General features: G+C 31.4%; 2 protein-coding genes across 2 annotated transcripts in view; one reads left to right on the forward strand and one right to left on the reverse strand.

Annotated features, from left to right (window-relative positions):
• Positions 1–11,705, forward strand: part of LOC108579718 (leucine-rich repeat extensin-like protein 5) — a 19,833-nt gene extending 8,128 nt beyond the window's left edge. Inside the window, exons 5-9 of the mRNA XM_017943326.1 lie at positions 885–893; positions 6,352–6,425; positions 7,054–7,372; positions 9,172–9,236; positions 11,373–11,705. Of these exons, the coding sequence (XP_017798815.1) occupies positions 885–893; positions 6,352–6,425; positions 7,054–7,372; positions 9,172–9,236; positions 11,373–11,651 (746 nt within the window). The 3' untranslated portion in view covers positions 11,652–11,705. The remainder of the gene's footprint in view (positions 1–884; positions 894–6,351; positions 6,426–7,053; positions 7,373–9,171; positions 9,237–11,372) is intronic.
• A 1,845-nt stretch (positions 11,706–13,550) lies between these two features.
• Positions 13,551–17,216, reverse strand: part of LOC108579759 (probable E3 ubiquitin-protein ligase HERC4) — an 8,217-nt gene continuing 4,551 nt past the window's right edge. The window contains exons 9-18 of the mRNA XM_017943370.1: positions 17,006–17,133; positions 15,905–16,073; positions 15,529–15,828; positions 15,268–15,453; positions 15,093–15,176; positions 14,837–15,025; positions 14,458–14,768; positions 14,184–14,333; positions 13,769–14,108; positions 13,551–13,703 (exon numbers count right to left, since the gene is read on the reverse strand). Coding sequence (XP_017798859.1) covers positions 13,551–13,703; positions 13,769–14,108; positions 14,184–14,333; positions 14,458–14,768; positions 14,837–15,025; positions 15,093–15,176; positions 15,268–15,453; positions 15,529–15,828; positions 15,905–16,073; positions 17,006–17,133 — 2,010 coding nt within the window. The remainder of the gene's footprint in view (positions 13,704–13,768; positions 14,109–14,183; positions 14,334–14,457; positions 14,769–14,836; positions 15,026–15,092; positions 15,177–15,267; positions 15,454–15,528; positions 15,829–15,904; positions 16,074–17,005; positions 17,134–17,216) is intronic.

A 17,216-nucleotide genomic window follows, 5' to 3' on the forward strand; every position in this document is an offset into this window, starting at 1 on the left:
AAAATGGTAAATAATCTTGAGAAAGCTTTTATTAGTTGCACAAGTTCGAAAAGATGTCTGTTGCAGAATTGGTGCAGTAAATTTTTATAGGAAAAATGAAACGAGAAGATTATATATTTGTTCAATTCAGTTAATAGGTTGTTACTTAAATGATTACAATTATGGTACAATATCATCTGCAATAAATCTTTTTGCAACAGAAATGTTAAGAATTGGTCGTTTCCTAAATTAGCGATTAGTTTCTTAGAATTAATATTACATCACGGTGATAAATTCATGAAATATAACAAATTCTCGGCTTAACGTGCAATTGTTACTCTCCTGTCCCAAACATTTGGCTGAAAGTCAAAATCGAGATGTTCGTGCAAATAGATATTTCTTTGACAAGATAGAAATATGTATAAATTCGGACATTTGATTAATCGATCCCGTCGTAATAAATTTAATGCGGTTTCTTTCATTTTCAACGTATTATTTTTTTCTATATTTTTCGAAAATAATTTATTCGCAAGAAACGACCTCAGATGTTATGTGAAAAAGAAAAAAAAGAAAACGAAAATCGGAGGACGTATATATGATATATAGGAAATTAATCGAAAGATTTCAGCTACCGAAGCACGAAGTTGCGCATTAACCTAAACGAAGAAGACTAACAAGAAGCGAATCTTACACGCTGCAAGCTGCTAATCATGAGCGACGGAGACTAACATCACTTTCAGACAAGCTGATTTAACGTATCTACGGAGAGGTGAACACTAACAGTATCACTTGCACGAAATGCTACAAACGGTCTTTGTCGAAATTTTGCTTTCTATCCTTGTTTGGTAACTTTCAGACGCACTGGAAAGAACCATTTTTAAAGATTGACGAGCTCGAACGCTTTCATCAACCCCGTCATCGACATGTGTGTATCTATGTGAACAGCTTTTCTGCCTCCTTAATCATGTCACCTGCTTGTTTTTCTAACTCCTGTAACAGTCCTATTATTGGAAATTTGCCGGCTCCTTACTTTTTGGAGAGAAGGAGGGATTACATATGATTAATGCATTGAGGACAAGAGTAATAAGTTCACTTAATTTTTGGTATTTCTCATTGACTGTGATTAAAACGATTTATCCTTGTTTTAAAGAACTACATAACAATAGATGAATATGTGGAACATAAATTTTTGCATTAGGACTGGCCCGGTTAGAGGAAAGTATAAGTGAATTTAGATAAGAAAAACGATTTTCCACCAAGTGGTTATAATAAGAATATTTAATGATAAAGTTTTGATCATATTTTTTTCTATACTTTTTATTCTTATCTTAAATGTAAGATACAGGAATTCGCCGGATATGTTTATTAATATTTATGCTCTGTAAATGTGTTAACTACTTCAAAATTGGGATGTTGTAACTCTGATGATACATTGCAGATTAACTCAAGCAAGAGCAATATTTAATTAAGTGTATTTCGTTAAATTTTGAATTTAATTTGTTTTAATTTTTGCATTCAAGAGTATTACTGGTAGAACAAAGTACTTACGTATTCGTTACATCCACGGAGATTCTTTTTTAACGTTAAATTAAATATTAGCAAGGCTTATACGCAAAGCACTTTGAAGTTTAACAAACGCAAAGTTGAAACAGTTATTATTTTTTGTAGCTACTTGGATGTTTATTGAAATATGTTAGAATTAAAGAAAGATTTTGACATTTCAGATGAACAATCTAAAATAAATAACTGTAGAACGATATTGGTTGTAAGAAAAAAGCAAGATATAGGTACCAACAAAGTGTTATGTTAATTTTAATTATTACTGGCATCGTAGACTATTATATTTAGAAAATGTAATCCCTGAATGAGAAATTTTTTCTGAATAGCATTTACTTCATTTTCTATATCGTGAAATCGGATTACTTTCTTTCATATACCTAAGTGCCGAATGAATCACGGAATTCATTTTACAAACGAAACATTTACTTCTTAACGTCATTCATTTTTGAATATATTTTTAATTGAAAACTCTACGTATACTTCTAGTTGCACTATTTACTTTTTAGTAATTAGTAACATAGAATGAATGTAATTTTACTTGCTTCTGTACGACTTAAATATTTAACACAGTGTACATAAATTATTTTTAAGGTTTCTCGTTACCATTTGAATCGGTATAAAAATTTCAGAGAACGCAGGCGTTAACGTAACAAACTACCCCTATCTATCTTCTATTCTGTTTACGAATGCTGGTTGAAACGTTAGGTGGACAGAAATGAATAGAAAATGTTGTATGATTCTTTAAACGGTGGTCCTTACCAAATTCGTAACTTTTCACCTGTTAGTATCAACCCCCACTTATTGGCCAGTTACCAGAAAAGCTCTAAAATCGGTGACTAGAACGATCTACCATAGTGAAACGAACAGGTGACTTCAGGGTAGCATCAGTTGTTGGCGAGTATCCGTTTTGGCAATGTCGTTTCCTTCTTCTCCAAGTAACTAAGTGACTTCTGGTATAAAGTTCTGCGAGGGAACAGTACGCATTATACGGAAAATATCTCTCCCCTATTTACCGGTTGGTTGGCAGCGAAAGTTTGATATATCTACTAGGAACGTGTGTGTATGATTAATAGATCATGATTTCGTATTAGTGGTGCAATTTTCGTGATTTTATTGTGTCAACAATTCACCGTGTCGTAAACTTTCTATAATTTTGTGCAATGTCTATTAAACGTGTAGGGGTTGTATTTGTATAATTTTCTGTGGATACAGTGCACCTGTATACAAGTAGTCGTACACTAAACACGATATTATCTCAGAAAAACAATGTCTCATTGACTAAATGAGCTTATGTTTTGTGAAATTTACATTAAAAATATGTAGATCCACTGCATTCTTTTTTGTGTATCTGTTTTTTTTTTTTTTTTGTAAGGTGAAAATCTGTGAAGTTGAAATCTTTAAGAAGGTAAATTCTAACTGTCTGGTATTATGTCAAGTGTAATTAAGTATACCAGTATCATGTACATTAGGAACTTAGTAGTAAAATATGATCAAAGTTATATTAACATTGACACAATTTAATACCTTAAAAGTTACATTATGTAAAATGATAACAACAGTGCACCACAGTTAAACTCAATTTACATTTATAGTTTTTTATGGAATATCAATTAAATTTGCAACGTATAGTAACAACGTAATACGAAATCTTTCATAATTATTTTACTAATACAGCACTTCAAAGAAAATTCCAAAATAAAGACTAACAAGAAAGCATACCGAAGTCATAATCATCGATTTTGATGAAATTTTGATATGTGATAGATACCAAAAAAAATATTCTATATATTATTTTTATCAGCAATCGTCCACATTGAATGGGTGGAGATTCAGATTTATCCGTATTTTGCGTATGTAATTTATATACGCGAAAATCGATAAATATTTTACGAGAAAGATTAACAAAAATGGCAGAAATTTGAATATATTATTTAAACAAATGGACTCTTTTCAAATCTGTTTACGCAGCTACATTCGTTGTTCAGGGATACAAATTTGATCAATTTGCACCATTCCTCTATCTCTAATAATTTCCGAGATATTGGACTAAGTCGTTTACTACCCTTAACTTTAAGGGCGATTTTCACTCCATCGTAGTGGACGATTGCCAATAAAAAAAAAGAGCACGCGTTGAATATTTCTTCGTGATCTATCGCATACAAAAATTTCATCAAAATCGGTGATTATCACATCGAGGATGTCCCATTGTCAGTATCTTCTAACCTACCGAGTACTTGATGGTATTATTTAGATTTATATTGGCGTACGTCGTTTTATTAGCAACAAATTCATTTCTATTTCTAAAAAATGTATTTTTGCGTTCATGGTCTCACGTTGGTGTTCAATATTTAAATTGGTTCCAAAACCAAAGAACCTAAGAATACAGCAAGGCCAGGCCGAAATTGTGAGAATTCTTCAGCAATAATCGCGTAAATATAAACTTGGCCGGTACAACGTTGCGGTATAGCAGCGTGAATAATAATTCGTTTTATTGACGCAATAACCACTCTTTTCCACGCTTCTTTTTATCAAACACGAGGAACGAAACTCGATCCAGCGTTCCCAGCCAAATTTATCGTCACAAATACGAATACGATGAAAAGTATTGATGAGGGCTGGTATGAAATTTCCTAATTGCACATACTTGTCGCAACAAGTGTTTCTTGCAAAATAATCTATGCAGTTTATAAATCATTCCTCGTTAATCAGAATTTTGTTCAAACAATCCAATTTATGAAATTCTAAAGTTTAGTATGTTGATCAACATAGATGTTGCAAGAAGGAAAAGAAAGAAAATAATGGAAATGGGAGTGAAACTGGTATTACACTAATTTTCAAGTTAATAAATCATATTTCTAATAAAAACTATGATTTGCAATTTAGTTGATATTCTAAATGAAATGAAATATCTTTAATGTAACTGAGTGTGTGAATTTTCCTCAGTAATTAGATTGCTAGCTGCACAAAACAGAAGACGTTTGTTAATCCATTAAATCTCCTGAATAGTTCACAACAACAGTACTAAAGCATATGTTTAAAATATGATTATCTTATTATTAATTGATTTCATTAATTAAAATTTGCTAAATAAATTATTGTGTACCTATTCTTTTTATATTATCTATAATTATAGTATAAACTGTATTTCTACATACAACATAATTAATACATTAAACTAATTTGTTTCAATTATTTTCTTAAATTACTCTGGAGTAATTATAATGTGAATACCTTAATTAGTCAGGCACAAGCTTGTTAACGTTTTCATGATGAACTAGCATTTAAAAACGTTAGCTATTTAAATTCTTAAGGAGTATCAAGAAAATTTCTTTCATATTTCTATTGTATTTCTCCAAGAAATATAATAAAATTTGAGCGAATTGAAAAAAAGAAAAACGAACTACGAAAATAAACCAATGTTATGTTTGCACGTCATAGCTTAAAGCGCAGTATGACGCATCCATTTCGAATGAGTCATCTTGTATACATTGCAAACAAGCTTTTGTTAACTCCGCGCAGTTGTTTTCTCCGCTGAACGAAAATATATTTCTTTTAAATATAATTTAAGGTCGCATCAACATCTTAGTTATTTACAATATTTTACAATAAAGGCTTACTCTATGGATAATTTCAATTGCTTTCTTCAAATTTTCTTCGAATAGAAACATTGCTATTAATTTTTATCCTTTCTTCCCGAGGGGTCACATTTTATATACAATTTAAGGCGAAACAAAAATCTCGACGAGACTTGATATGTCCTTATATTTGCTTTATTCAATCAAATTGTATTATTTTTTCTTACAATTAACTTTTTGTATGCAAAGTGTGATTTAAAGTAAATTTTATCATTTTATGTCGTGTTAGAAAAGTCCAAAAAGCGAAGGCTTGAGTGGGCCATGTGCAGTCTTCTGCTGCGTTTCCCCCTCCTAGGGATAGTTCTGCCTCAAGGCTAAGAAAGGCCATATTGTCAAGGGGGTCCTCTTGACTAGGTTTTTCAGGAAAGATAGAATTGTATCAGCACTCGTACAGTATAGTTCGAAATACAAGGATTCACTCTGTTTAACCGCCCACGTTTATATCTTATTCCACCGCTCACCACCGTTATCCTGACTGATTTTTCTCTTACAGTCGCAACAATCGATCGTTTTAAATTGTTTATATTGTAATAATATAGTAATAATATATTTCAATTTGAAATGTACATATGTATACGTATTTTTTCTAAAAGAGAACTTTTTATTCTTCACTACAATTCTACCGATTTACAAGAATTCTAGATCGTTTTACTACGCTGCGCGAATCGTGCCAAGTAGTATCGACGACGAATTTTGGGATCTTCTTGAGATGATCCACGGATCGGTAGACGGAGTTCGAAGTTGAGAATAATGCATCGGCAATGTTGCAATTCGTTAGGGTCTTATATACATCCTCTAAATTTATCAACGCACTTAGTGGTCTGCATTTCTCTGCATATTTATCTCTAAGAAGCCATCAAATTATTCGTGAAATAATAATTACTGTTAAATATCGATATCCTTCTGCCACCTTGTTCACCTATAAAATATAACTCTGATAATTGATTTTCGAAGATCGCACAGATTACACAAATCTTGTTCGTGAAACATCACCTTAGAAGTCTAAATGTACACACTACTTTCTCCCGATTCAAATATAAATAAGGTACACGTTCATCTTGTTACAGTCTTTTTCTATGGCGTGCAACACAATTAACCATACACTTCGTTTTAATTGTAATTTTCAATCGATATCCTAATAATAATATTTTACACGAGTTGTTGAAATTATTTACAGGTCTGAAACGCGTAGCTTGGCCTCCACCTCCAGAGGACCAAGACTTCGTGGAACAAGGGCCTGTACAAGCAAAGGTAAATTTCGTGATCTGTAAGATCCTTGTTGAAAACTATACGTACGCTTAATTGAATTCAATTTAGAACGATTAGCGCTAGATAACACAATTTTAGCGATACGCTCCAGTTGACAGTTACATATATAGAATTTTGTACATATACTTTTAGAACGCGACATCTCAAACGACATTACGAACGTTCATATATACATATAGAACGAGTGATCCCTGCATTTTTTTTTTACCGTGTTACATGTGACTTTTGTCTTATTTTTTACGTGTGCATCTTTCACCCCTTTTAACGTCTCTCTTCCCTTTCTTAACGAATGTTCTGTCTCCTACGTGTTTGTTGTTATACCGTAATTAGTCAATATATTTCGTGCACGATATTCATATGTAGTATATTCGCAAATCATGTACATAATGATAATACGAGATGTAAATAATACATATTCGACGACGCGGTTGACTACACCACTGTGGCTGTCGAGGCGGATATACCGAGACAATTTCCTCGAAGAGACATTATTGCTCGAGTTTCGTGTCCTAAAAATATCGAAAGGACGATGAAAAATCGGCAGCCGAACCAAAATTTAACCGTTCGACACGGCGAATGCCTACAAAAGCCTCTGTTTTCCCTTCGAAAGACCCGTGGAATCAGTGGTCTCGCCTCGTACCAGAGCAGTCCTTCATCAGGTTCGTCACCTCAGCTCCCGTCGGTTGCTCGTTCGTCGACTCAGAGTGCAGTGCCGTCGTCGTCACCATCGCCGGTTAGCCCTGGCGGAACTCTACGGCAACCGTCACACTTTCAACATCAACCGGTACCAAAGGGCTGGCGACCGGTAACACCTCCATCAACTCCTCCAATCAGCAGCTTCGGTCCTACTCCAGCAATCAACACCTTCGATCGTCCTTCTCCAGACATCTGCACCTTCGGTCGTTCTTCTCCAGAGATCTCCACCCACGGTATACCTCCGCGTGAGCAGTTCGAGAGGGGTTGGTGCGGTGAACTGCCATTGGAGGCGTCTCTCCCTCAGGTAAGTGATTGAAACATAGGTGTCGACTTGTACAGCGATACATAGGGTGTCGCATTCTTCGATGGAAAGGTGATGATATTGGGTCAATGTGAGAGAAGATATCTACTATTGTACGAAATTTTATTTTCGTAGACAAACAAGCCTGAAAGAATTATGGAGTACTTATTAAAGTCTCTACTACGTTGTACAGTTGGTCGTTGGGTGAAATGATTAAAACTGTTTTCAGTAGAAATCAGAATTCGTTTCGAAGAAATGCGGTACCAATATTTCACTTGAGTCGCCGAAGACAGATCGTCTGCAGAAGGTTAAAGGTATTAGGTCATCTTGAAAGTTAACACGGTTTTAAGTCGTTCATTTTGGAAAAAAAAAACATAACTCCACTGGAATTAAGCATTTTTATTGAAAATAATGTTCGATACACTTTTGCCAATGTATTACAAGAGCATTAATTCTGCGTATATACATGAAAGTTCAAATCTGTAAAAGAGAGAACATGGCTTTGGAACATGATTGGTCCCCAAGTGCATTGATGTTAAAGAGGATTATATTCATCCTACTCCGAGAATTTTGCAAGTGACTCGTGTACTATTCTACTGTAAAAAAAAAAAGAAGTAAACAACCTTTCTGCGAGCTTTCGAATATTCAAAAGTTACTCTTTTTTTCGAAAATAAAACTTCGTACGTAAAAGCTTTGTTGCCCACTTCTAACTTACTATTTTCATTAAATTACCATCTGTCCGATTATACTTTCAGTTATGAGACACCCTGCATTTGTTACTTTGTAACGATCAAACTGTTTTCAGTTAAAGCTTTAATCTTGGAGGAAATTTTGACAAATCTTTGTTAATGTTTTTTAAGTTACGATTTCTAAACCATTTACGCTTGTACTTTGGAACATTTCATATCTTTCTGCGATGTTCTTAAAACTAAAAACATTGTTCTAAACGAGCCAATTTACTATTATTAGTGGTGGACATAAACAATAATATAAGCAATTATGTGGTGTGAAAACCATATGTGCACACTTTTTACAAATGAGTAACTTTTTAGAGAAGCGTACACATGAAAAACTGTCCTTTTCTTTTTAGCAAAATTACTTAATTTAACCCTCTCCAGGCTAATGATTCCATTTGTTATCATGTACCTACTATTTTTGCATTTATATGCTATATTTAAAATAAATATTTTTACAAGTGGCCACACTGTTACATTTGGTGAATTTAACTATTTTCAAATTAAGTTGGTAATCGAGTGTTTCTTCTTTTTCAAGGATTTCATTAAATTGCGCTGCTGGAAAGGGTCAATTGTAGAAATTAGAAGAAGGAAAATTTTAAATGCAAGATTAAAATTCGATAAGTTCAGAAAAGTTGTACATTTATTGTAATTTACGTTCCGATGAAATAGTTACAATTAGCATGAAATGATTGAATTCCATTTCAAGTCGCCACCTATGTACAATTGAAAAGTTCAACAGGTGGATCGCTCCGCAGGAAAAGCGCACGATAACAAGGAATTTATTGTGGCCCTTGTGTGTTTTATGTAATACCTCTCTCCTCTGTTCTGGAAACGAGCGTGTAGTCAACGGCTGTTAATTTCGAAGATGTGTCTTCTATGGATACGCAATGCGTTCAAACATCTGTTCTCTTTATACAATTTATAAGATTAATCTAATTGCATTGTTAATTACAGCAACAATCCCAAGATACCAATTTGACGCGACCATCACAAGCTTCTGTTGCCTTTGAAGCACCACGATCGACAGTTACACTTCGTCCGGAGCCACCAATCTCACAGGTTTAATTAATGAAAATATTACTAGCTTTTCATAATAGTGAGATAACTTAAGGGGGTACACCACCCTGAGGCGCCTAAAAATAGGTCAAGTTTGGGAATTTTTTTCATAGGTAACTATTAAATGAAAAGTTTCAATTTTTTCTGAGGATAAAAACCTAACTTTCAGCTTTTTTCTCCAATTTTTCTAAAGTAAATATGTTACATTTTCACTTATGAAAAAAATTCTCAAACTTTACCTATTTTTATACGCCTCAGGATGGCGTATCCTCTTAAAAGTATAAAATGACTCCATTTTTTCTTTTTTATTTCAACTTTGAAAAGCAACTACTTTTTCTATAAACCCAATATACAAACGTAAACGTTTTTCGAAGAATTATTTGAAAATATATTACATTTTGCAAAAGATATTTGTAATCGCATAATTTCGTAATGATATAATATAAAATGTTTATTTAAAAAATTATTTTCTAAGTCATTATTATTTTCGTACGATGTATGACATTAAAGAAAAAGATACTCAACTTAATTTTAAACAAATTGTTTTTGAAAAATTCTTACAATTTCAATATCTCTGTTATCAATTTTGAATAAATTTTTTACAAGTACCAATAGAACGTATAATATTGGAAACAACGTAAGCTAGCAGATGAAAAAGAAGAACGAGATAAAACTGAGTGTACCACCCACGCGTGTTACTTATGTATGTATATTAGATGCGTGGTTTATACTACATAATAATTTGCTGAACCATTCGTATGAAATAATGCAAAACGTCTGGCATGAGCTCAACCCTGAAATATGTGCTATTCTCATAATTTTCCCGAAATCGTTTACGAAGTTTACAGTATCAAATTTCTGCGTTATAATTATCACTTACGAGAAATATGATCTACTAAATCTATTCCGATAAATGTTTCGAATATTTTAAAGCTTTTATAAAATACATGAATTACGCATAAATATTCAATATTAATAATACACTTCATGAAAAACTATCAGTAATTCTAAGGGAAAACTAAAAGTAATTCAATATTGATTAAAAAATATACTACGAAGACCATTAACAGGTTAGAAAGTTAAGAAGTGTCATTTTGCAATGATTACATTAAAAATCTATAAAATATGTTGAATAAAAACATGTTTTCGTTAATTTATTATTGATATCATCATAACTTTGACAATATACTACTGCGTTAACATAAACAAGGATAATACATGTATACAGATTGTACAATATAGTAAAATTATTTTTATCTCTTTCTTTAACGTATGTATATACAAATTGCTTAAATTATTTAAATACTACAAACATCCAAATAATTAGAGACGATGTGTTAACTTTTTTTAAATACACAGAAACTTTAGTAAAATGTTATTAGGCTAAAGTATAAATTCAGAAGTACATAAATTCAGTTAGCATATAAACTTATGAATAAGCTTATTCACATGAATAAGAGGTTTAAGACCAAGTAAAAACTATCACACTGTTTCTTTTCAAAGTATGAAACTACTTTGCCTCTTGTAATAATTTAAATATTTTGTGGTATAGAAAAGCTTTTCATAGATTAAAATGTAGAATTTCTTATTCGTATTTCCAGTAATTCCTTAAAATATGATGTGTAACGACGTTAAAGAAATTCTTGCGCGTATAGTAATAATTGGTATGAAATACTAGGGAATTTTAATGATATATACTTGGTGGAATACCTATAGTAAAGTCGCAAATCACGACGTTAAGTGAAAACATCGATTGATTGAGTCGTACGCAGGGCCGTACGCGTCTTATAAAAGCTCCCCAAATCTCAAGTCACAAGCGTCGAGCGCAAGACGTGAACCCTCGGATAGCCGACGCTTCTAGCGGTTGAGCAGCAATCGTGATTAGATCAGTATAGATCCACATCTACCTTTTTTCTGTTTTTATCACTTTCTTAAACATACTGTAATGAAAGAACCGGTGCCGAGTTGACTTCGTACGATCCTGAACTAGGCTAGAACTCCTTATCTCACCCAAGTTGATGTTTCGAAGATCAGATTTCATATTTTTTCACGCCTGTCTAATTTTACGACCTCACTGTAGCTCTTCCACTGAGTATGAGCTAAATTTTGAAGTTTATAAGAGTATTAAATATTTTTTAGGCACGAGCACCAGTTTATCAAGCACAACCTGCCGCGACAAAGGCTCCAGTAAGCGGAAATATGAGAGGAGATCTGAAGTGGCCACCACCATCGGTGAAAGCTCAAACGGAAGCTGAAAACAGGGCCAGAATGGAATTGGCGAAAGGTCCTGCCGTTAGGCCTCGTAGAGTACGCAAGGACTACAGCGGATTTTTCGCTCAACATGCTTTAAATAATACGTACCCGGGATATCGAGCTCCACCAGGAACTCAGTATTTCACCCCCGCCTATCAACAATAGCAAATCCTATTCTAAAATTATTTACTTTCTTTATAACATCGTCCTGAGTTTGATTTTCACGACATTCGCAAGAAATGTAATATTTCATGCAAATTATTCTAATGAATTTAATTAACGTATTTCACTTAAAATTTCTTTTTCTATGCAGGACTTGGAGCTGTACGCGTGTAATAGAATACGTGTTTCGTTTTTTCAGTTCTTAGCCTGAATTGGTACTTTTCGCGAGATACATAAGAGAAGTTTTCGAGGTTCTTGAAACATTTTCTGTCCGAATTTCGAATTTCAACATAGCTTGTATATACTGAGACTGATCGAACAATTGCTTTTTATCGCCGCGATTCTCATTTGTGCGTAAAAAGTTGAACAGTAGTATAGCTTTAAAAACGTTTACTGTGGTTCTTTTTCATTTTTATTTAGCGCTAAATATTGATAAATAAATAAAAACTAATGCTTTTGACAGAAAAACCATTATCTTGTGGAAAAATGATTAAAATTAAATGAACTGTGTTCCGGTGGAGTATTGAAACATTGAAGTGAAGAATTGCAATTAACGCAAAGATTCCCTAACGAATAACGAAAATCGATCATCGAATAAAAATCGAACAAAATACCAAACATTTTTACGAATAAATTTTTATTTCTGAAAAAGTTTGAAAAAAAAAAAAAATGAACTATGTGTCCATTAAATAACTAACGAAACTTTTTAATAATGTAATATATTGATGTGTATAAATAAAAGATATTTGCAAATCGAATATGGTTCTTCTTTTAAAAAAATTTATTTTAGTATAGAATTTAAATATAACAGTTTGCTTTATGAATAATCACTTAAATGGATTCATATATTAATAGTATATAGATTATTTTATACGACTTACGGATCAATATTCAAGTTTAGAATAAATCACATTTTCACACATTATCTTATTTTTAGAAAGCAAAAGAATAAGTTATTTAAATAAATGCTAACTTTCAACCAGTAGCACTTTTTTTAACAATTTAAATAAGCTTTTAACCCTCGTACAGCGGATGGCGTGATAGTCACACACATAGAAGCCGGGTCAAGTATGACCCAAACTAAAATCTTGTTCGTACGCAAGAGAAGCCACATCTTTTTATTTTACTAGGCATTATATTGTTTAAAATGATAAAAATATATTATGATTAAACTGACAAACATATTTATAAAACAAGGAGAGTTGTGACATCTAAAAGCTGGGTCAGCGGTGACCCGACATCCGCCATCCGAAGGTTAATATACATATTTAGCGTGCTCTGCATGTTCTTTGGAGTTCTTTGTTAAAGAATTAATGTATGAAAGAAATTTAAACATATCTTTAGTTATTAAAACATTACTCTATTAATCAATATCACTTTCGGTTACAATTTATTTACTAACAAGTTTTCCTGAGTTTATCTAATTTTTTAAATTCGAACATTCTTTATCAACTCTGTAGAAATTTTAAAAACTAATTTATTTAAAGCAAATTACTAATATATCTATAAAATTTTAATTTAGAAAACTGTTTAAATCGTATTTTTGTAAATAATATTTTAGCAAAATAACGTGCATAATACAATGTTTACATGTGTTGTACTCTAAACCAATGTTGATATTTTGAATATGTCAATTCCTGCACATAATGAAAAGTGTTGAATATCAATCCACGAATTTCATATATACACTTTCAATATTCGACTAGATAATAGTAATTAAATAAACTGTAGAAAAATATACTAATCATAATACAAACTTTTTGTATTGTATTTAACATTCGATTATAAAGCCTCTAAAAAATACAGATCGATTTGATTTTAATTTATTAATATAATCTAATTTAATTTAGATAAAAAACTAATAGAGTATTATGCACGTGATGTAACATTAAAGTAGTCAAATTATACTAATGAAAAACCATGAGTTTGCTGAATAGCTTGTAGTAACTTATATCGTAACCTTTCTCGTGTTTGATATCGTGGGAGATCAAGTAAATTAAAGCAGGTGTGAGCAACAGGCAGCATACGTTCATCCATCACTGGTTGTATTGTAATCTGAAATTGGACAATATTAAAACGTTATAAAACAGTATCCAATATATGGAACTTAAATAGCTTACCTTCATTGCTTTCATGCCTTCTATAGGTATTCTGTCACTACCAGTCAAAAACAGTAGAAATTTTTTCTTTTCTTCTAATGTAAGTTCACGAAAGACTTGCCAAAATAGTATAATAGTAGGGTCATTTTTTGTATATCCTTCTTTATATGTTGCATTTTTTTGTAATTCTTCCCAATCATAATCTTCATTTCCTACCACTACTGCCATAAGTTCGTAACTATGAAATAATTCTAACACTCGACCACCGCAAACTTTGTGAAAGCCTTTATAAAATGCTTGAAAGTGAAGTTCTACTGATTTATTTAACGTATAGTCTACGTATAAATCGACAAACTGTCTCCTATAAACAATTTTGTTAAAATGCAAAATTTTAAATAAAAATGTTTAAATGCAACACAAAGAGATATATACATACTTATTATTTAATGTAACAGGAACATTACTCCCACCTGGTATAAGTTCGTATATTTTTTTTTCACCAAATACATCTCTAACCAATTCAAAGTTTAAAGCAAAAACCTCTTCAAAATCTGTTTCTTCATAGTCAAGTATATTTTGCATACTCCTAAACATCACACATTATTGCACTTATATTTTTAATGTTTTGGAATTTAAATTTTAAAATATAATTGTAAGCATAATTCTTTGTGGTAAAAAGAAGTATAAAAATAAATAGTAATATAACATACTTAGCAAGTACTGGTGACATTTCTTTGATGTCAATTAATCCAACTGGTTCATGTAATAATTTTTTATACAGAGCTAATGGGAATGGTAAGTCTATAATAATAAAATTATAAATAACAAGTCCACAAAGAATTCCAATCAGAAAATACATGTTTTCATCCTCAAATGAATCTTCACTGAACCAAATAATTCTAGTTTCTTCATACTGTTTAAACATGCCATATTTGGGATCAAGAATTTCTTTCAATAACAACATGAAAAATTCCTTCTTAACTCCCCCTGCATCTTCTGCTTCTTCACCGTGAAATTTTACCTTTATAAAATAATTACATTAATTATATTTTACAAGAAAAATATTTGAAGTGCCACTGTAATACTCACTCGAAGAGGTTTCTTCAAATCGCTAGAAGTATATTGTGACAACGCCAGCAGAGTATCTGGAACTATATTTTCCCGCGATACATTTAATATTACAAATTGATTATGATCTCGTGAAAGTGCAGAAGATGGATCAAAGAATATTTGATTTATTACAGCTCGAGTTGCCGCCTCATTCATTGCTGATTGCATCTGACATAAATAAACAAGTGTAGTATAAAAAATAAAAAACCATTTCTAATACAAGTATATTCCTTACCTGAATAGCTTGATCTGTTTCAAGCAATCTAATTTTAGCTTGAGCATCAAGGAGGAAAGGATAATGACAAAACACTTTCTGGTACTAAAACAAAATTTCAATCATATAAGTAAACTTAGTATATTTACAATGCTATAATTTGATAAATTAAGAACATATTAGAAACGTAACATACAGAAACAGATTCTTTTTCAGAAATCCATTTTATGTAATCATCTGTTATATCTATAAATTCTACTAATTCTGGCAAATGAAAAGTAGAATAAGGTACTATATTGCCTTCATCACCTTCATTGTTCAATTTATTTAGTAAGCGTAAAAAATCCAAAACAACTTGCAGAGTCACATCCCACAATACACCCTACAAAAATATTCAAAATATATAACATTATTAACATAATTTATTCTTTATTAATAAAATAATTCGTGTTATTACCTTATTTGGTTTGGACTGTTTAACATAATGTAGAACAACTGACTTATGAATTCTAACTAATCTCTCAAAATAATGAGGTGGTGCCTTAAGCCACCAGTTTGTTACAATTTCAAGAACCTCTGGTTTTAATCCTAAAACAGCTTTGCAGAATGGCTTATGCAATAAATTACAATTAAGAGGATTTGCGAAACCATGATACAAAGGTAATATTAAATAGATTCTTAAGGATTCCCAACAAATTACTTTAGATGGTAAATTAACAAAGGAGGGAATCAAGCTGTCCGATATGCAAGTAAATATCTGAAAAATAATACATTTGGCGTAATTTTATGTTTAATGATATTTAAACTTCGAAAAATGAATTTTTCTCATATACCAGTTCTTGAATTGTGCTGTTATCCAATTCTCTAATAATTCCAAATAATCTACTTGCTTGGTCAAGATCCACCCCATGATGCTTACTTGAACATCCATAGTGCGCATCATTGTTAAATAAGAATGATCCGGTCACACAAGCCTGATTTCTAAATACCGTCTCTAAATACCTATAAAAAGATTAATTACAAAACTGTATAAATTTTTCTACTAATTATATATAAAAAAGTATAAATTGCTAAAATATATCGTTGTTAATTTGAAAAAAAGCTTAGATAATTACATTATATATTATTATGCAGGATGTACTCTAATATATGTGAGACCCACTTCATAGATAGATCCACTACTTGAAAATAATCAAAAAGATTCATATAAACATTTGTTCTACTTAAACTTGTTTCTTTTTTATGCTGTAATAATCCTTCCAACAAAAGAAGTTAATAGTATTGTTTTCGTTGAACTACTTATAAATAATGGTCAATATCTTACACACGAATCTTTCCTCTATTCTGTAAATACTGTCATAACTTTTCATAAATCTTAGTCCATTCTTTCAATAAGAATATTACGCGTCTGCAAGACAATTTATGAACGAGAAATTTCGAAGTAAATAGATTAAGTTACATTAACATTAGGATTAGATTAGCATGGATTGAACTTAATAAATCAGATTTAAATATATAGGAGTTTTACATCTAGGGACATTTAAAAAAAATTTTTTTTTTACAAAAGGCTTATTGAAAATGTTGAAGCACTTCGTTATAAAATCAAGTAATGTTTAGCAAATTCAAGAAAAAACAGAATCGTAGGAAATGTATCAAGATTAGCGACAAAACATCTACAGGCATTTGTTAAAGTGCAAGGTAATCGATTTGAGCATTTTTTATGAAAGTAATAAAATACCAGTTGACAGAACATAGAAATAACTGCATCTCATAAATAAGGTCTAATAGGACATATATTTATAAAAAATTTTTTTTATTATTTTCAAGTGCTAAATCCATTCCTGATATGGGTACCATATGTTATGGAACACCTTGTATAGACAATATAAAATTTGTTATACTGCACATGTCTAGGTACTAACTTTTCTACTCACGTCATAAGTTCATGATCAACAGGTGAACTTGGTGGAACTCGTTGACATGCTATTAATTGTTCTTCTGTTATTGTAAGGATTTGAGAAGATCTATGTAATTTTCTACAATTATCTGGTACTATATTTTCCTGAAAACAATTAAATATTTTTATTAATATAAATATTTTTATAAATATTAAATATTTATATAAATACATATGTATATAATAGT

This window comes from Habropoda laboriosa, unplaced genomic scaffold (genome assembly GCF_001263275.1).
Source record: "Habropoda laboriosa isolate 0110345459 unplaced genomic scaffold, ASM126327v1 scaffold39, whole genome shotgun sequence".
Taxonomy (NCBI): Eukaryota; Metazoa; Arthropoda; class Insecta; order Hymenoptera; family Apidae; genus Habropoda; species Habropoda laboriosa.